Below are 21,789 nucleotides of genomic sequence, written 5' to 3'. Positions count from 1 at the left end.
AAGAACTTATGGTAATTTACAGCGGTTAAAGGGCACATGCCCGAATGACGTTATCGATATCCATGCGATAGAGTTCTGACTGGTGTTCTAATTGAATTTAATTTGAATTACATTCGTTTAGGAGTTATTAGTTACCTGAAGAAGAACCTGAGAGTTTGAAAATGTTTGAAACGGTCTGTTTATTAGAAGATGCACACCGGTAACAGGCTCAGTGGTATGTTTGTTTACTTTACTCTGGTGTAGTATCACTGTTGTTTTATTTATAATCATATTAGGAAAACTTCAACTTTACATGAAAATTATTTTTCACATTTTATTTAAAGTTAAAATCATTGGTAAAGTGGTAATATATCATCATATTTCAATAATTTGTAAATATCAGCTTTGCTCAAAATCAGAAACAAATATAAGCAAACAGGCTGATATAAAAAGTTTAGCAAAATAAGTAATAAAAGTTTAAAGTTTACATTTTTGTTTTTGATAAAATATGACAAGACTATCAGCAAATAGAAAAGTTATTCAATAAAAAAGTTTAGAAAATACATAGTTCTTTGAGAGAGATAAATCATATTAAAGAAAAATAATCAAATAATACTTAGAAAGACATGAAAACTTGCTACTAATTAGACTACTTAAAATTACTTAACTTCCTGCACTATAACTATTCATAAATATAAAATTCTGCAAATACAATAGACTTTAAAAAGTCCATTTTGGCAACAGCTATTAACATAGCTAATTTCAAACTGTCACTGTAATGTGTGTAAATTTTCACAGAAATTTAAACGAATGGAACTGAAATCTTAATTTTGAAACCATCTTTAGTAGTCATTTCAAACTTTTTTTTATAGTTATTACACAATAGCACATTTTCATTGTAAGGCCCTTTTCTATTGGGTTCAGAAAGTAATTTTACCTTACTAATTTTAATTAGTAATTTAAGTAATTTTTTTTACCACAAGAAAAATTAGTTGTATTCTTACCTGCCAATTTCATTTTAAACTATATTGTCATTATATGTTTTGACAGCTGACATTTCAAAGCTTATTAGTAAAAAATTTTGTTTGATTCCATGCAATTGTTTTTTTTTTTTGGTGTCCCATCAAACATGAAAAATTAAAAGCAGCATTTTGTTTTTTTATTATCAAAAATAAAAATGCTGTTCAAGCAAGAAATAAATTGTGTGACATGTATGGAGAAAAAGTGTTGACAGAATGACAGTGCCAAAACTGATTCACAAAATTTTGTTCTAGCAATTTCAATATTGAAGATGCACCATGTTCTGGAAGGCCAGTTAAAGCTGATGTAGACAAAGTAAAAGTATTGATTGAAGATTGATGCAAACTGACGAATAATAAAATCAGAAATCGCAAAGATTAAATTTGTCAAATTGAACCATTTATGATCATTTGAAACAACTTGGTTTCATTTCAAAACTCAATATATGGATTCCACGTGTTCTTAAAGAACAAGATGCTCTCTTCGGTGGGATTTTAAAGAAATTTATTTTTTGAGCTTCTACCAGGCAATTCCATAATTGATTCAAAAGCATACTGCCATCAAATAGACAAATAGAGTGATACCATCAAACAGAAAAGATGTGTTTCACCATGATAATGCCAGATCGCTCACAAGTTTGTTAACTGGTCAGAGATTGTTACAGCTTGGATGAGATGTGCTACCACACCCACCATATTCGCCAGATCTGGCACCCTAGGATTATTACTTGTTCCAGTCTTTACAAAATTTTTTAAACAGTAAAACATTTGCTTCAAATGAGGATGTCAAAAATCACTTGGATCAGTTTTTTGTAAGCAAAGATCAAAACTTTTATGAACATGGAATCTTGCTACCACCAGAAAGATGGAAACAGGTATTTGACCAAAATGGTCAATATATAATTCAATAAAATATTTATATATTATAAGAAAATTCTTGTTTTTTTCCATGGAAAAAAACAAAATTACTTTCTAAACAACACAATATTTAAAATTCAATAAAAACTGTTCTTAGTTTCTAAAAATTAGATTATAAAGATAACAATGTTAAAAATTCAATAAAAGAGGCTTAATGTTCATATCAGAGGTTCATGATATTAAGCATTTTTATGATACAAATCATCAAGCAAATAAGTGGTTTTAGATACTTCAGATAAACTGCTTAACTGTATATTTGGAAAAATGAAATATTATTCATTAATATAATTAAAACTAGAATAAGATATTCTGAAACTTAATCTGTTTGAAACTTTTAAGATGTCTACACTGGTATGGTATATGAGCTTTGCCAGACAAAAGTGTACCAAGTCAAATTAGTCTTTGTACCAGGTTATTGAGCATATAGGTATGTCGGTAAAGAGTCAATGATATTCATATGGTAATGCAATAGCTTAGCATAGAGATTTGCGCTGCAAAAAAAAGCAGACAGGTTCAAGTTAAAAAGAAAAATCCTCTGCAAACTGGATTGTTCTGTGTTATTAAATACACTACAAAAACTGATATCCTTCCAGTAACATGGTTCAAGTTAGTTACTATTCCCAAGCAATTTATTCAGAGGTGCACAGAAACAAATTAAGAAAAAAAAAAAAAGACCATTTGTCCATGAAACTAATTTTTTTTTTGCTTAATTCAAAATTTTGTAAATAATAATACCAATTAGAAATAAACCACAAATTCTAAAACAATACTGCAAGAAATTCAAGTAATCATTAGAATAAAATATTTAAATTCTTGCTGCATCTTAACCCTTTAATGAGTGCTCCTGTAAATATACATGATACATTAATGGGCTCCATGGAGTAAGCAAGTATAGAGAGGTTTCATGTCGACATCACGAGCGACGTCATGAGCATGCGCAATTGTCCAGCGCCATCTTTGTGACTTGTTTACGTTTTGTGTGTGTTCACGTACGCTTTAGCTGGAGTTCTTGTGTTGTTTATTTGTCCCGAATATCATTATGGTAATTTGTTGTGTAATTGGGTGTAATGCTAGTTCACTCAAGAACAAAGAAACATCATTTTTTAAAATTCCTGGCATTATTTGTCATCAAGGACCCTAAACTGAGGAGCTTTCATGACGAAGACAATCTGCATGGCTCTCGAGAATTAACCGGAAAAATTTCAATACGGATAAAGTGAATATCAATACAAGAGTTTGTCAGAAACAATTCATTTCAGGTAAGTAATAATTCATATTACTAGTTATCCATAAATTAGATAAACTTTTGCATGAGTATCATAAAGTGCCTGCTTGTAATATACAGTAGAGTTAATATTAAAGTGTTAAGCAAAGATAATTGCTTAGCAGATGAAGAATTAGGAATGCATATGAGCCAATTGTCCTTCCAGTCTAATTTACATAAATAAAATTGTGTATTTTTAAGATATAAACCAATAATTTCCATTGTTCATTTTACAAATAGCTCAGTTAGGTTATTTTGGTGAGCTACATTAACATTTCTTTAAGATGCTACTTTTTATAATAATTTTTTACATTAGTAACAAATAATCATTAGATAGTAACCTTCAACTTGTTTCTGACAAATTCTTATTTATTATATATACGTACATATAAAACATACCATAACGATAAGTTCTTTTAATATTGTTTAATGCTATCAATTTTACATACAATATATTAATATTAATAATAATAATTTAATATTAACTTGTCATAATATATTATTTGAAAAGTTTTTTCACCCCAAAGGAAAACCTTCCTCATTGTACAATGAGTCACCACCAGACTGAAAGCCAACATGGGGTACGAGAGTGGCCACAACCCAACTGCAAATCAGGATCGTTATGAAAGAGCACGTAATCACAAGAGACAATGAGTTACCTTAGAAGCTGAAACTTCTAAGGCAACTGAAACTTGCTCCCAACCTTCTACTGTTAAAGATGTAGAGATTTCAACAATTGCAGAAGTGGAAGAAGCAGAGCCTTTAAAATCTAATGCATGGATACAAACATCATCTTTAGTTGAAACTGTCACTTGCCAGACTGAATAAGGGTAAGAGTTTAAAAAGCTTGCAACATGACTGTACAAACTTAAAAATCGAAGTTTTATTATTAAAAAAAACCATGTTCTTAATAAAGAGTTTTTTGAGGGTGATGACAACAAAGTTAACTTTTTAAGGTTTTACTAGATTCAGAAATTTTAAATTTCTTACATTGGTGCTGAACCTTTATTGCAAATAAATTGATCATCTAAATTTCAGAAAATTAACTCCTTTTCAAGAGTCGATAGTATGTTTGACGAGACTTCACTTAAATTTAAGTTTGGAAGATTAGCTTACAGATTTAATATTTCAAAGGCCACAACTCTTGATCTACAACAAAGTCTGACAAGCTGGCTTTGTATGGATCATCTTGACATAATGAAATTTTTTCTTCCTGTAAAACTGCATCTTGTCCTGTTAGACTGCCAGAATAACTCGCAAGAAAATAATCTTTTTTAACTTTATCCATGATAATAGAACTGCAGAATTTTTATAAAACCGAATTTTAAAGTTTAAACCGAAAAAAAGGCACTACCAACCTGTCGAACGGCAAGCTAAGCAAGCAGAACCGACCACAAAAATGGCGAAGGGGAAGAGCAAATTGTGTTTTATCACATGACATGCAACCTTGAAACCTCTCTCTATATGTATATATGTTTACGTTTGTCAAATTGTAGTATACTCGTATATTTATTGGCAAACTTGAAACTTTACAGATGGCTAGTGACATCTATTGGCAGGCTTAGAATACATTTTTTACATTTTTTTTAAAGTTTCATGAGATGTAGCATAGAATTTTCTAGAAAAAAGACAAAAATGATGTTTGTATTTGTTCACATTCACTGTTGCAGTAATTCAACACAATTGAATCAGAAAAAGAAAATATATTCTTGCAGTATCTTAAAATTTCTACATGGTATATTCTAGAAGACTATAAAGATCAGGTCATACTTTGTGAAAATAAAAAACTTGAATCTCTCTTTTCTATTATTCTCTTCCCATAAGCTTTTATACTTCAAAACAATAAAAAATATATACATGCATTTTTGTATCTGCAGTTTAAAATATGGTGCCTCTTAGCTACAACCAAAAGCACGCTTCAAAAGAATACCAGTGTTATTAAATTCTTAAAAAATAACAGTATATGTGGTTAATTAGTTCAAAAAGAGAAAGACTACAGATATAACCTTATGAAAGAAAGATGATCCCAAACTGCATTTTCAATATTTTATGCAAGTTTAAAATATTATCTAAAGATAACAGCTATTCAAATTTAATTAAAAATACTATCAAAAATACTATACTATTAAATTTAATGACCCAAGAATTTGGAATATCGTTTGGCATGTTTATTATATAACAGGCTATGGTTGTCGATGTTTATAAGTAATACGTGTGAACGCAAGTTGGAAAAATATGTGATCACAAGCGACACTAAGATGCTAGCGGAACGAGTGCTAAACACAGACTGATGGAGCATGCCACATGCGCACAATTTGGGACTTCCCCTCTCCTCGTCACTCGTTATGCGAAATACTTGTTGTGTGAGGTGCTCGTTAAGCGAGGTTCCACTGTACAAGAAAATATTTAAATTTCATTGTTTGTTAAAGCATAATTGGGCTTTCAGATGGAATATAAGCATAAGCAGAAAGACAAAAATGTTAACAGAAGGAATGAAAACATTAGAATTTTTATTTTCTAGCTTCTTGAAAAAGTGAGTGCTTTGATGAAGTGTTTAGTACATTTGAATCCTGAAAATGAAAACAATAGTTTTACTTTATCTTAATTAAAAGAAAAGAATCAAAAACTATTTAAAAAGCCCATTTATAATAGTTAATGATATAATATTTTCAAATAACAAACAGCTCGTGTATAATATATCAGATCTCTGTACTCAGCTGATAGAGCCTGCATTTTTATATGGTAGGTCTGATGTAAACACACTATTTTCTCTTGAAATTATTACATCATTAAAGAAATGTTTTTTACATAATTTTTCTAATTCTTTTGACATCATAACCCTGTTTAATAACACGAAACTTTGTTTTGTGTGATTAAAATAGCTCAATTTATAACAACAAATATATCAACAAAACAATAATTTAAAATAAATATGTCTGTCTACTTTAATTCTACATTAAAAACACCTTCTAGGTACAGAATTTTTCTTCTTAAACTTACTATATCAAGCCTTTAAGGTCATTTTAAACAGATTTAAACAATATATTCTAAACCTTATAATGACTATTAAAAATGAATATATAATAAATAAATACTAGTAGGATAATTTTGCCAAATAACTATCCATTTACAAAGAAAGCATGGGATAATGGGTTTACTATTATAACATTTATAAGAACTCTGAGAAAATAAATACTTCATATTACAATAAATAAAACTCCTTTTTATCAAAACTAATTAGTCTTCATATTATTTGTTTCTTTTTATTACTATTATATATCATTAAAACAAAACTAAGAAATATGAAGATTTTTAGTTGCAAATTTATATATATATATAGCATATAAGCAAGGAAGCATAGATCTAACCAGAAAAATTTTCCAAATATCCTAAATATGTTTATAATTCATATATTTTTTTAGTATTGTTAAATTCAACCATTACTCATTTTATTGATATTTTCTTTTTACAGTCAACTTTAAATCTGACCAAAAAATTTAATTACTTTTAATTAACATTATTAATCATATGATTGACATATCAGCTTTATTAAACCAATGATCTATAATTAATTAGCTGTATGAGCTAAACTGTATAATATTTAGAAAATAATAATAGATCATATATAAAAGAAAATTCAGTTACTAGATTATATACAGAGACAAAACATTAGTAGCGGAAGCTTCGACTGCAGAAAAACGACAAAAGGGCAGAGTGGGAAAGTGAGTGATAGTGATGAAAAATAATATTGTGGGAAAAGTCCTGTAACCAGTGCTCAAATACTTGACACTATTCTGACACATCAAGCTGCAGATAAAAAATATACAAATGTACATTAAAAACTGATTATTTTTGGCTTTCTCCATCCTGTGGGCACTAAGAGAGCCTTTTTCTACACCAACTAAAGGTTTGGCCAGGCATAACCGAACAGCGAGGGGACAAACATATTCAGAACAGACAACCCAGGAAAAAATTCCCAGATATTTTTTGACTATTTGGATTCGATCTCGGATTTCCAGTCAGATAGTACGTTAACGGCCACGGCCGTCGACACAAAGCGATCGACAGAAGATCGACCGTGGCCGAAAAAACAAACAGATCACATACAAAGGATAGCTACAACTTTTAACAACCTACATATACCCGAATACAAAAATATTTCATAAAACTGCAAAAAATATAATGTCAATAACTTGTTTAATCATCTACATCTAAATATGCAAACCCGAAAAATAGATACATAAAGCTATACGTCCACAAAGCCGAATATCGTCGGGCTAGAAAATACTAATAATTTAATAGACGATTCGTCGATCTGCCGAACCGTCTATTAAATTAGTAGTATCTTCTAGCCCGATAATATTCGGCTTTGTGGACGTATAGCTTTAAACATACCGGGTATAGTTAAGACGTTTGTTTGATACGTAACTTCGCGAAATACATATATTTAAACATAACGTAGTAAACACGCGATACAAAACAAAGTAACCAGTTAATACACAGTTTTTAAGTAAGTATGTCGTAAGTGTATCCGGCGGGGCTCTCGTCGCAGACCACTTTCGGCAGTCGACCACCCGAGCCAAAGTCCGCACGTAATTCGCGGGAAGCAACGCATAACCACCCGTTCTCGACGACGCAAAAATAATTAAAATTATTACGCAACACTCCTTCCGGTAGTCGACGGAGTAGTCGGACGTCGTCGGGTCTTTAGAAGATAACGAAGACTCCACAACCGCCACGAACGATCGTGCAACCTGCCGGTCGAACGATCGACAATTAAATTATTTGTTTCGTAGCGTAATAATAATAAATAGGCGTAAAAAAAATTTTTCCCACAAAAAGTATACAACAAAGTTTATTTTCACGTACGAGTTTTGTTTTTTGCATTACTAGACACAATAAAAAAATATTAAAGTCCAAAACAGCTTTAAACGGTCAACTACCGGTGCCTTTACCTAAACCGAGACCATTTTGACGAAGAATTATTCATTCAAACGATATATTTGGAAAAAGGTTTAAAAAGAGAAATTTCTGGGTATAAATGCAGCTCTGAATGAGGCAGTTGTATCTTATCACAGCTGTAGTCGGAGGGGGTTATAATTAAGGGGTATGCTTCATTCAGAACTGGAATTTTACATTAGCTGTACTTCAGTGTAGAGTATAGCAACAATTGAAAGTAAATAATGAACTTTCGACGTCATTACGCGTATTTAAACTCGAATTACGGAATTATTAATGGTATAAATATAAATTAAAATAATTTTTCTCTGAAAATTAATACAATTTCGAATTTTAGGCTTAATGATCTTCAGTAAATACATTTACCGAGCCTTTTAAATGTCTTCTGACTTCAGAAATGCATTTATTTCGTGAAGGTAAAGGTCTTCACTCACTTCTTCATTCATTTAATCGACAATTAATAAACTTTTCTGTTAAAACATCGATCGGAAACGGCGGCATGAAACAAAACTGATCAACTGAAATAACACCGGAAACCAAACGACGTCTGCTGACTTTTTGCGTAAAGCGCCTCGCTTCATATATTTTTATAAACATTTCTTTTACTTCAAATATTTAATTTTATAGATTTTTTATAATAAGTTTTAATTTTTTAAAATAATTTTATGTTTAGTAATAACACACTTTTTTTTATTTCCCTAAATTTATAATTTAATGTTTCATCTTCCATTCCATAATGTTTACTTCGCCTTCTATTTAATCTTTAATCTCAAAAGACACTGTGGCCATTTGGCCATTTTCAAGTGCCACAAATATACAAAAAACGAACAACGGAGGAACAAAAAGAATCTGAAAATCAACAAAAAAAACAAAAAAAAACAACGTGAGAAAAAGAAATTTTCACTGCACTAAAACAGAAAAACATAATTTATCCATTGTAGTCAAAATTCCTTCGAAAATTTACTTCTTCTCTTTCCTTCCTTTTTTTTTTTGTGTAAAGGAAAAAGGTCTTTGATCTGCAGAATCGTTGGTTATTTTTTCAGTTAAAACGTTTTCACCTTAAAGATCTGATGAGGGGGTTTTTTCTTATGTTAAAGTTGAGTTTCTTCTTGGTAGTTATTTCTTGGAAATCTTTATATAACAAGTTCCAGTATTTTATCATTTGAAAGACTGGGGCAGTTTGTCCAATTGAATGTTTTGTTGAGTGTTTTAAGAAGTTATGGTTTAGACGATGGCTGTAATTTTCCTCCCTGCGATGATTTTCAATAATGTTTAGAAGATAACTGTTATGCGTTTTAAGCTTTATAAATTTAAAGGAGAGAAGTGCAGTTTGCTTTGCGAGAGAAGATTTTATGTTGACGATTTTTTCCTGTTTATAATAGGAAGTTGATTCGTAGTAATTTAATTTGAAAATGGCTCTCATTAGATGATTTTGTTGTATTTGCAGACGATTAACGATATAGTCTGATGCGGTTCCCCGTATAGTTATACCGTATTGGATTTTCTGTTCTGTACAGATATGATATAGACGTTTTATCGTATCGTACGTTTAAGAAATCTTGTGTTTTTCTGATTATGCCAGTAAACTTAACGACAATTTTTGTTAAATATTCGATATGTCTGTCGTATCTGACAGTGAGTTTATCATCTATTAATTAAAACTCCGAGATATTTTATGCAGTTAATTCTTTCCATCTACTTTTCATTTATTATTATTTGAAGTTGTTCCTTGTCGATGTTTTTATTTTTATTTACAAAGTAGAGATATTTTGTTTTGTTCTCGTTCAGTTTTAATATATCTGAGCTCGTGTAATCAGTTTGCAGCGGATGTTATTTAATTCGTATTGCGCTGCTTGGGGTTGTTGTTGGAATGTATTGGGACAATATCATCTGCATATGCTATTACTTTTGCTTCTGGCATCGCTTCAAATAGGCTATTTAAGTAAATATTGAAGAGTAATGGTGCAAAGATAGATCCCTCGAGGATTCCGGTTTTCGGTGAGAACCTTTTTGAATGCGCATTGTTTACTTTTACTTGATATGCGTATTTGAAAACTTATTCAAAATGTTATAACAAATTTATTTAATATTTAAAAACGATTTATTAAAATTAAATTAATAAAAATATCACTTTTGGATGAAATTTAATGCTTTTAAAAATGTTTAATTTTTCCAGGGTGCGCTGTTGGTATTTTTCCAAACCCACGTGGTTATAACGCGATTCCGATCTTCTGTCTAGAATGGTTTCTATTGTAAACAGTGCCGAGATTCGTGTAAGTTCTGTTTTGAATAGAAATGTCAAACAGTTCGGTAAGGCTCACATGTTAGATGGTCAGGAAGATACCTGCTGGAATTCCGATCAAGGTTCTCCTCAATGGATATATCTGAAGTTTTATAAATGTGTCGTCGTCCGTGAAATTCATTTACAATTCCAAGGCGGTTTCGTCGGGAAAGATTGTTATATAGAAACTGGAGAAAGTACTAAATATTCATTTTATCCGGAAGATAATAATAGTCTTCAAGTATTTAAATTTAATGGAGTCAATTTAACAGACACGTTGAAGATAATGTTTGAGTCCAGTACAGATTTTTTTGGTCGTATCACAGTTTATAAATTAGATGTGATCAGTGATGATGATAATGAATAATTTGAGAACTTAAAACATTGAAGGTATATATCAAAATTTTGGTAAAAGTTTATTTTATCGACACCAACGTTTTTCTTCTTAATTATATTTATAATAGAGACATACATGCTAGACATGTCCAAAACACATCGAATATATGAAGGGCAACTCATTTAAAAAACGCTATAAACAAAAAATCGTAGGACTACTTACCGACTGTGCACCGCCATCGCTTTAGCTTGTTTTGGTCGTGGAGCTATACATTGGAGGGCGGACGCGCACACAGCGTGTCACGTGACCTGGATTCGACGTCAGTCGCTCACGTGACTACAGCTCTGACGCGTTTCCGGACAACTTTTTCTTGTGGCGGAAGAATTCGTTCTGTTTGCACTATACCTCGCAGGCGTCACGTGATAGAGTAAAGACACCCTACGGTGCCCACATTAATAGCGGTGCTTCGCTGGGCTGCTGTTTGTAGACATTTGCGAACGACGGTGAAAAAAAAGAGACGCCCGTAATATCGTAATCTATAATTTTAAAATATGCGTTTTTAGAGAGAAAATTTAAAAGATGGGTTCCAATAGCATCCAAAGTAACTGCGAAAAAAACTCGAGATGACACTTATATATATTGACGCGCGTTTTCACAACTTGTAAATTTTTTCATTCATAAAACTACATAATGGACACAAAAACCCGCGTGGACAGCCCGCGGACCAGTTTGACGAACTTTGCTTAGTTACGCTTCCGTAACACCGTAACATTCTATAACGAAATTCACAAGCTAAGGTTTGACAACGACGATTTATTTTTCGAGATTAACTTGTTAAAAAGAGAACAATCAAATTACTTTAAAATTCAGATTAAATGTTTATAACTATAAATTTATAAACACGTATGTTTTACATAGCCTAACTAATCCTTTAAATTTAAAAATGTAAAGTTATATAACAATAATTTATATGTAAGATGTGGATCAATAGGCTACTACATAAAGACTTTTCTGTTTGGTAATGTTTTACTTAAAAACAACAGACGCAACACGCGTCAGAGCGAAGTTCTCGCACCCAGTTTTTTTTTTCATTCCAATACCTCGCGGACCAATACTTTTGTGAATTAAAATAAAAGTAATGATAAGGCGGATCACAGTTTGAGTACGTCCAGTTAGACCGCCAGCGACTTTCTTTTAATTTCTTTTATGAATCGCACAAATTTTATTTCTTATCAGACTTTTCAATTAAACACGCAAATATCTGCAGCTTTTAACACCAAAAGGTATACAAAAATGATTCCATATTGAAAGAAATCGGAAGTAACGTAGTCGACAGAAAATTGCCAACCCGGATGTATTTAAAGAACGAATAACGTAACCTTTCTAGATATTTGGCTGAATTCTTAATGCCTAATGTAACGAAAACGTTTTCCTGGTAAAAGTTGTGCTCGATATCTAAACAAGTTTGGTTATTCATTTTTTAGTAACGCCGGTTTAAAAACAAATCTTTAAACTTGGAAATTTTTCCTACTGCTTAGAGTCGAATAAAGTCGGATAAATGAAAGACTTCTGAACGCGTTAAGCGACAATCAATCCTAAAACAAACAGTAAAATCTTATCATTTACTTGTGGTTGTAGCATCCTTAAATCTTTTCTAGAGAATTACTCTTTTAAAAGAGATTTTGTAGAAAAAGTAGTGTATATTTTTAATATTTCTGTTAACGGTTAAACGTTTAAGAAAGGAATACAAACACAGCATGAAGTAACGTAAAACATGTATTATGTTACATAATTCATTTTTACATAAATATTTACATATACAAGCACCATAATGCGAGTCCATTTCGAAAACTGCGCAGATAAATTTTTCTTGTACTGTGTAGACTCAGGAAATAACAAAAATGACACATTTTCACGAATTGCTCGTAAGCAAAACATAGAGAATACATTGAGGGAAAAATAGTTTTTTTTAATGATGTTAGTAAACTTGTAGGCCTTATACTAAATGAACAAGGAACAATATCGTCTGCTTGGATTAATTAAAGTATTTTCTTCAACTATCACTATTCTAGCTGTACAGTACATATGACACACGTGACAGTAATTCTCTCTTTAGGTAGAAGTAGCTGACCATTTACAGTTCAGCAGGGGATCCATTTCAGAATGAGTGTAAATGGAGTATAAAGTAATGAAATTTAAGTTCTATTTTCTTTAAGGTGACCAGATTTTAAGATTTGTGAAGCGGGACAAAATTGACGGGGGAGTAGGAAGTTGTTGTCTTCTTGAAAAAACTTGTTCTAGATCAAAATTTTATTATCAAAGAACGCAAAAATTGTATTGTTATATTTTTTTAAATTTCAATGTATGTAAAATTTACAAATATAATAAATTTAGATACTATTATAAATCTTTAAAAACTCTTCTTTTTTCGCATATTTCTCAGTCGAGTGAATTTTTTAGTAGATTGCTGTCGTTTAAAATGTCATTAAATTTTTCGCAAGAGTTTAAATTATATTTCACACATAATATGGCTTTCAAAGTCTCAACACTTAATTGTGATTAATCAGATATCCACGAAAGCGCCCTTATTAAACTTGTAAATAAAACAGTGTTAATCTAAAATTTTACATAATTGTATCGAAGAATATTTACAGTATTATATTATGAAATGAAATTTTACTAGTAACGTCTAAAACTGTTTTAAAATGTATTTATTTGATGTTTCAATAAATTTTCTTAACTATTTTCTATCTGAAATAAGATTTCTCCTTCTGCAGTAAATGTAATATTTTCTAAATGAATGAAATAAAATAAAACTAAGTTCGTACTTTAATACGTTTATACGCGCTTCTTATACTTAATCATTTAGTATAATCAGGGATGGGCAACCTTTTTCTATGTAACGGCCGTATTTAAAAACTTTTGAACTAACGCGGGCTCCAAACGAGAGAAAAGAGAAAAAAGAAATGCCAGTAAATCGCAATTATTTATTAATATGTAATCATAAATTAGCATAGCTGCTTTTTAATATTTATATAAACGACATTATAGAAACCATTCCCGAAAATAATAATATATTGTTGGCAGAAGATATTGTTATAACCTATGCGGGTTGGAATCTTCAATTAATTAAAAATAACATGAATTTATTGTTGGCTAAATTAATTAAATATATGGTGAATAATAACTTTAGAATACATGAGAATAAAACAAAATATGTTTATTTATCAAATAAGAACAAAAAAGTCAACTTAGATGATATACAAGTAAGAATTAATAATAAACGTATTCAAAGAGTTAATACCGTAAAACATTCCGGTATTGAAATTGATGATAAATTACGATGGAACAATCACATAAATAATCTAACATTGTCTTTATCTAGATTTATTGGAATATTAAAAAGAATAATGAGTTTCATAAATTTTGAGACTGTTTTGCGTTTATATCACGCTTGTATGGAACCAAACTTCGATATGGTATTTCCATATGGGATACAGCTTCTGGCTGGCAGGAAAAAATCTTATATATATTCATATTTCAAACATTTTTTTGAAGTTTAAATAAATGTTTGGCTTATATTATAGTTAAGAAGCTTAGTTATTAGTTATTATTCTTAATCTTAAGCTTAGTATAAGATTCTAGCTAATATTATTCTTAATCTTAACTCATCACTTATATAATAAGTGATAAGTTAAATAAACACCTTAGGACCTCTAACTATAACTGTCAATGGAAAAAAAGAATTTGATTCTACCAAGAGTTAAGCACTGTTTTGGCGAGATGCACCGATCTACCGACTGATGTATAACTGGAATTCTTTAAAAGCATATAAAGATCTGAGAACTTATGGGCAATTTAAACAAGTTGTTAAAAAATTGAACGATGTCTAATTTTGTGTATTATTTATTTTTGTTGTTCTTTTTTTGTTTGTTGATTGTTTATTTTCTGTATATGTATTTTTGTCGACACTTGGAAAAGGCCAATGGCCATAATGTCGTTTAGTTAAATAAACAAATAAATAAACATATACTGTACTTCATTTAGCTTCTAGAAATGATGTAAACGTTATATATCAGAAATGTTTGGTTAAATAATAGTCACTGCTAGTTTTAAATTATTTTCGATGTGTCTGCTAGCCGGTTTCTTGTTTTAATTCTTACTAAATTCATTACGAAAAACTATTCACATGCAAAAGTTGTAGAAAATAACCTAATTCACAAAACAACACCTTTACTTATAGCTGAGATAATTTTATTGAGAAAACTAACGTTTTCGGCTTACTCAATAAGCCATCTTCAGGTTTTAACTTTCGAAAAAAGGAACATTATCGTTCCATTAAAAGAATACAATTATTTGAAAAAATTCAAACCATTAGTAACGGACAAAAATAAAAAATAAAAACAAAAAGGAAGAACATGGTAATATAAATAAATAAATATACAATAAAATCGTTATAGTGGGAATAAGAAGTAAAAAAACGAAAATAAAAATGATTCCACTGGTGATACTTTTTTAAAAAAGTGGCAGGTGTTGTTTTGTGAATTAGACTAATTATTGGCTGAGCTAGTATCTGCTTTATGTAGAAAATAACGTTGGAATTTTTGCTGCATACTTCCTTAAGCTGGGAAATTGATGTATTTATTCAAATATTTTACACATTTTAGGCGTCTAATTAGTCGAGTTCAAATTCCCAAAACTTGTAAAACTGTCAGTGGACCTTCAAAGGATTCCACTCAAACGTTATAAAGAGTCTGTAATGAAGATTGACAGGTAGCTATGGGGTGTAAGAAAACAAATTATTTTTCCAAATAATTTCAAAAGAAAATATTTTAATTAATCCAAGCAGACGATATTATTATTACGAGTTACACCCGCAATATTCTGATACCAATTTCATCAAAGAATTAACTGACAACAAATACTGTATACGTAACGATCGAAGATAAATTACAATATAACGTTCACATTAAACACTTCCCATATGGTCAAATTTTATAAAAATAATTTTATTTACAAGCTTAGGAATGCGTTTAGGCAAGACCTCGAATGGGATTTTAGTTAACCTCTGAATAACAGAAAAACGTAATTCTCGTGCGCATGTTTGTTCTTGTAAATCATTAACATTTTAACTATTGCGATAGCAAATACCTATAAATTAATAATTTTCATCTGTATTTTATCAATCGTCACCATTTCTGTGCTTCTCATAACCATGTAAGTTAAAAAATTTTACAAATTTTGTAACGGTGCAACTAAACAGTTACACGACAGAGTTGATAAGGGACTCGAAGTTCGAAAAATGCATACTCTAGGGGAAAAAATGTGATTTTCTAAAGCTTGTCCTGTTTCTAATTGATGGTATAATAAGTCTAGCGAGAAAGATCTACATTGCGCATTTTAAATAACTAAACTTTATAAAATAACGTGTTTTTAAAAAGACGCTCTTTTAAAAATAATTCTGTGTTGACGAGTCATTTCTCTTCGTCATTGTCATCCTTTGAAATAAAAAAAGTATCATATACGTATTTTGATTTTGAACTAATAGGAAAGACATCTTGATTTGGCTTTCTTGGTTTGACGGCACGATTATAACAAACAGTATCGTGTAACTTCTTACGTTCGAGTCGTGTATTGTCTGCCACTTAATACATGTTTGAAATAGTTTTTAATTACTTTGCTAATTTACGATATTTAAATAAAAATGTGAGTTTTACTCCTTCCACCTTTTCCTAGCCAAAATTGTAATTTTTTCGATCACCGATATGAAATTTCGTTAAAGTTCCCGTGAGTGAAGCTGTATCTATTTCATTGTTCCCGTGAGTGAAGCTGTATCTTACCAAACTAAGATATTAATTACAATATTCATTGGGCTAGTCCATGGTTAGATTTTTTATTCCTATTACTTTTACCTTGTTTAGGTGAAATATAAAGGTGTACCGTTTAGTAACGAAATAGTTTTATTGTCGGCATATTCTTTTCCACGTTCTAAACTAGACTTATTATATCAGTCGAATAGGAATTACACGATATTCAGGATGTTGTCATTTTTTATTTCATTTATACATCTTTCATTTTAACATTATCAATCATAAATTGATTTGTATATGATAACTATAACTTATTTTATAATATGCGATTCATAAAAGAAATTAAAAGAAAGTCGCTGGCGGTCTAACTGGACGTACTCAAACTGTGATCCGCCTTATCATTACTTTTATTTTAATTCACAAAAGTATTGGTCCGCAAGGTATTGGAATGAAAAAAAAAACTGGGTGCGAGAACTTCGCTCTGACGCGTGTTGCGTCTGTTGTTTTTAAGTAAAACATTACCAAACAGAAAAGTCTTTATGTAGTAGCCTATTGATCCACATCTTACATATAAATTATTGTTATATAACTTTACATTTTTAAATTTAAAGGATTAGTTAGGCTATGTAAAACATACGTGTTTATAAATTTATAGTTATAAACATTTAATCTGAATTTTAAAGTAATTTGATTGTTCTCTTTTTAACAAGTTAATCTCGAAAAATAAATCGTCGTTGTCAAACCTTAGCTTGTGAATTTCGTTATAGAATGTTACGGTGTTACGGAAGCGTAACTAAGCAAAGTTCGTCAAACTGGTCCGCGGGCTGTCCACGCGGGTTTTTGTGTCCATTATGTAGTTTTATGAATGAAAAATTTACAAGTTGTGAAAACGCGCGTCAATATATATAAGTGTCATCTCGAGTTTTTTTCGCAGTTACTTTGGATGCTATTGGAACCCATCTTTTAAATTTTCTCTCTAAAAACGCATATTTTAAAATTATAGATTACGATATTACGGGCGTCTCTTTTTTTTCACCGTCGTTCGCAAATGTCTACAAACAGCAGCCCAGCGAAGCACCGCTATTAATGTGGGCACCGTAGGGTGTCTTTACTCTATCACGTGACGCCTGCGAGGTATAGTGCAAACAGAACGAATTCTTCCGCCACAAGAAAAAGTTGTCCGGAAACGCGTCAGAGCTGTAGTCACGTGAGCGACTGACGTCGAATCCAGGTCACGTGACACGCTGTGTGCGCGTCCGCCCTCCAATGTATAGCTCCACGACCAAAACAAGCTAAAGCGATGGCGGTGCACAGTCGGTAAGTAGTCCTACGATTTTTTGTTTATAGCGTTTTTTAAATGAGTTGCCCTTCATATATTCGATGTGTTTTGGACATGTCTAGCATGTATGTCTCAGTTATATAAATTAGATGTGACAGTGATGATGATAAGAATAATTTGAGAACTTAAAACATTGAAGTTATATATCAAAATTTTTATTCATTACTAATATATTTTTGAAAAGATGGTTATTTGACAGTGATAGTGATGACATACTGTACTGCACATATCTACTAAAAAGGATCAAAAAAAGGGTAAGATTGCGGATGTGAATGATGATGATTGTGGGACCTTCAAAGGAACTGTATCTCAAAATGCGATCTTTTGTGAGATATACCCCCTCGAAATCTGCCTGGAACCTACTTCTGGACGCTATAGCAGTAGTTTCAAAAGTGGGCACTGCTGTCCCCCTTGTTGGCAGTGAGTAAATCGAGGAGAGTGAAAAGCAGGGGCATTAGAGGCAGCATACTGAACCGTGACCGTATGCGAAGGTCGGGATCACTGACAATCTTTCCCTTTCCTCTGTTCAAACAGATAATGAAACATTGCATTTAATGGTTTCCAGATGTTGAGAACAATGTACAGTACAATAAGGATACGAAGTGTCGGGTTTGTAGAAAAGTTTTCCTAAGAATATTTCCGAGCGTTTCTCGCACGTGGGTTAGATGGCGTCGGGTATAACTTTATGGAAACAAGGGGTTGATATCTCAAAAAAGTTTGGGAATCACCCCACTGTAGAGAGTCGTGCTGTGTGCTACGCCTATAGTGTGTTTAACAAACACTACAGCACTGTGATCAGACATTCTAATGAAATTTATCAGTAAAGAATAAAGAAAAATCCAACACGTGACCCTTCGTGAGATATTCACTTCCGAACGTGGAACCTAATGGCAGCAGTTCCGGTTGCCGTCTTGCTTGCGGATGTGATGCTTGCAAGCAAGTTATGTTATAGGCACTGATCACCATGCCTATAACAAATGATAATGCATTAACTTTTACTGACTATAAAGTTTTACCTCAAACCAGTACTATTGCTTATTCTCCATGTTCCACATTGGTCAAGGTGAGCTATTACTCTTCTTGACCAATGCTCTGCATGTAGTCCTGTGCTTTGAAGCTTACTCTGCTTTGAGCAACAGTAGCTCACACCTTATCACCCATGTGGGGCAAGCCCCCACACCTCCACACTTCACGAACAGTGAAGCGGGACTACTTAGGCTATGTCCTACGTGGCAGCGTCCGCCGACCACGGGCAGAAAGAATCTTAGTACGCACGAGCGACTTCTGTCCAGAGTGGATGTGTGTTGTTTACAAGATGGCGATGAGAAGACTTCATCAAATGCTACTATGAAAAATATGGCAAGTATTAAAACAGTAAATTTGTAAGGTCAATGTTATCACTAACTAGATACACAACAAATATAAAGAATCCTCATAGAATAATAAGTTAAAAAAAGTAATTTTTAAAACGTTACATTTATACAAAATCAGAAATCATTAAATTACGTAAAAGATTATTAATTAAAGTACAAACAACATATATACACAATTTATTTGTCATTTTGTTTTTATTTATCTACAAAATCAGCCATTTTCTTCTTTGGAAGCATGAGCAATGGAAGTGGCAATCAAACTTGCTTGGTAGGTGCTTCCCGCATGCGCGTGTAGAAGCATCATCTAGTGGTTGCTGCACGCTAAATGCAGTTACTCTGGATGCACACATTTGCTTGAATCAGTTTGTCCGCTCCTCTTGGAAGCGCGTTCGTGCCAGCAGTTGCTGGACGCTGCCATGTAGAACGTAGTCTTAAAGTTGGCATAGTTGCATGGGTTAAATACTTAATGCAATAGTCTTAGCGGAGCATGTGTCGTGACTCACAATTGTGTGTCGCAGATTTTGGGGCTATATTTTGCAAAGGGTCACATTTAGAGATAGGGTTCCTTTGACTCTTTTGCTCCTATCATCATGTTCTACAGTTCTGTTAGGGTCCCAACAGTGTCATTCACATCTTCAATTCTACCCAAAAGAGCTGAGAGTTGAGACTGCTGATATTATAGAACTGGCTCTTTGTTAATGGTAAACGTTTATGAAGTATACCTGACAAGGCTGTGGGAAATTTTTGCTGTCAACATTATGAATTCAATTTTAATTTCAAATTACTTGCTAGGCCAAACCAACAGACTCCCTCTTAACATAACAACTGCCTTCTTTTTGGCTGGACCACTCTCTTCCTACATCCCTGCCTAACCATTCAGAAATTCTAAGTGAGATGCTTAGAGCAGCCAGGAGTGATCTGCAGGCTGCATGCAGCTATGAGGCCCTAATATTTGGTCCCCAGGCTTTGGCAATATAATTTTGTCTGTTTTCTACCTTGTGCCATTATGCAACCCTACTTAGGCTCATATTTGTGACTAGCGGTTACCTGTGACTTTGCTCGTGCAGATTTTGCAAGCAAACACTATTTATATTCAGCATTTCAACAACCATAATAATTGTTATATAACACCTGCCGCTCAGAATGATGAAAATTGCCGAGAATCAAACAAACTGTTTTCAATCTGGACAATTTTATGGAACTGGTATAATAAAGAGAAAACAACACCTTTCTTTCAAAACTTCCAGCAAACTTTAATCATATAAAAACGTTTTCAACTGATTTCATCAGTCTTCTTCAGTTACTCGAACAAAAAATAAAAAGAACGAATCGAACAAAAAATAAAAAGAACGAATGTTCTTTTTATTTTTTGTTCGAGTAACTGAAGAAGACTGATGAAATCAGTTGAAAATGTTTTTATATGATTAAAGTTTGCTGGAAGTTTCGAAAGAAAGGTGTTGTTTTCTCTTTATTATACCAGTTCCAGTAAGTTTGTTATTTTTGTTTTATGGAACGTTTATGATCATTCTATAATTGAACCAATATGCAATAGCAAATTCGAATTTAAAAAGATTCAAACATTTGGTTAAAGAATTGAAATGTATAAAAATATTTATAACAATGTCTGAAATGTTATCAATTTAATACACTTAAGTACTCATTGAAGACTAAACTTAGTTGAAAACAAAAAATCGCATCTAAAATAGTACAGTAGAAGCTGTTCTTCCGGTTAAGCCTTAACGCTTTCCCTCTCCCCCAGAAGGGAATTTTGAAATATCCCTGTTTAGTGTGTGTTTTCATGACATACCCTAACTGTCTACCAAATTTCACCTCTATATTCAGCAGTTTGCTCTGGTCGATGATGAATCAATCATTCATTCAGTCAGGATAAGTAATTTCATATATTTAGATGAATGTTCATTAAAAATTGACTAGTGAAAAGATGAGGATAAACTATACTTTTTTTTACTACTCAGACACCTTATACCTCTGAGAAATTATTAATTTAATCATGCAAACGTTTTCCACCTGTTCCACAGGTCATCTTCAAGCAATTTTTACTTTTGGAATGTTATCTCGTGCAGGATCGAATGTATATGCGCAAGATATTTCAAATTTTAAAAAACCGTTGGAACATTCCATGTAAAATATAAAATATAAACAATAATAAAAACATTAATAAAATTAATTAAATAAACGTATTGATCCGCTAAATAATAAGAAATGTAAGCTGACATAATATATTTCTATATTCTATACGGGATGAGGATACGCTGTATGCTTGATTAAATGGGGTGTTTGTCAATCATGAATTTCCACGCAGTTGGCAAATTCGTTGCGTCTTTATAGTTCAAACATCTACCTGTTGTCCCTGATCTGTATATTTCAAATTTTTCCATGGTTAATGCTAACGATGGTGAGCGTACTTGTTTGATAACTTTGGCTTCATTCCAATTAATTACTGATCTCTCCGTTTGTGCCATTCTTGATAAGGTGGTAGTGCATTGTCC

The 21,789-nt window shown here is 31.8% G+C and overlaps 2 protein-coding genes and 1 long non-coding RNA gene across 3 annotated transcripts in view; 2 read left to right on the top strand and 1 right to left on the bottom strand.

Moving 5' to 3' along the window:
- Nucleotides 1-8,701, bottom strand: part of LOC136974624 (NEDD8-conjugating enzyme UBE2F-like) — a 39,606-nt gene extending 30,905 nt beyond the window's left edge. Inside the window, exon 1 of the mRNA XM_067269550.1 lies at nt 8,506-8,701. The gene's annotated coding sequence lies outside the window, so the exon portion shown is untranslated. The remainder of the gene's footprint in view (nt 1-8,505) is intronic.
- Nucleotides 8,702-10,379: 1,678 nt separating this feature from the next.
- LOC136974609 (nuclear receptor 2C2-associated protein) lies at nt 10,380-10,787 on the top strand. Its single transcript, XM_067269539.1, has one exon. The coding sequence runs from the start codon at nt 10,380-10,382 to the stop codon at nt 10,785-10,787; it is 408 nt and encodes a 135-aa protein (XP_067125640.1).
- A 7,409-nt stretch (nt 10,788-18,196) lies between these two features.
- LOC136974622 (uncharacterized) overlaps nt 18,197-21,789 on the top strand; it is a 30,992-nt gene continuing 27,399 nt past the window's right edge. The window contains exon 1 of the long non-coding RNA XR_010880665.1: nt 18,197-19,265. This is a non-coding gene — a long non-coding RNA (uncharacterized lncRNA). The remainder of the gene's footprint in view (nt 19,266-21,789) is intronic.

The sequence above is a fragment of the Centruroides vittatus genome, unplaced genomic scaffold (genome assembly GCF_030686945.1).
Source record: "Centruroides vittatus isolate TY-2023 unplaced genomic scaffold, ASM3068694v2 contig_351, whole genome shotgun sequence".
Lineage (NCBI taxonomy): Eukaryota > Metazoa > Arthropoda > Arachnida > Scorpiones > Buthidae > Centruroides > Centruroides vittatus.
This window is presented reverse-complemented; position numbering and strand designations above follow the sequence as displayed.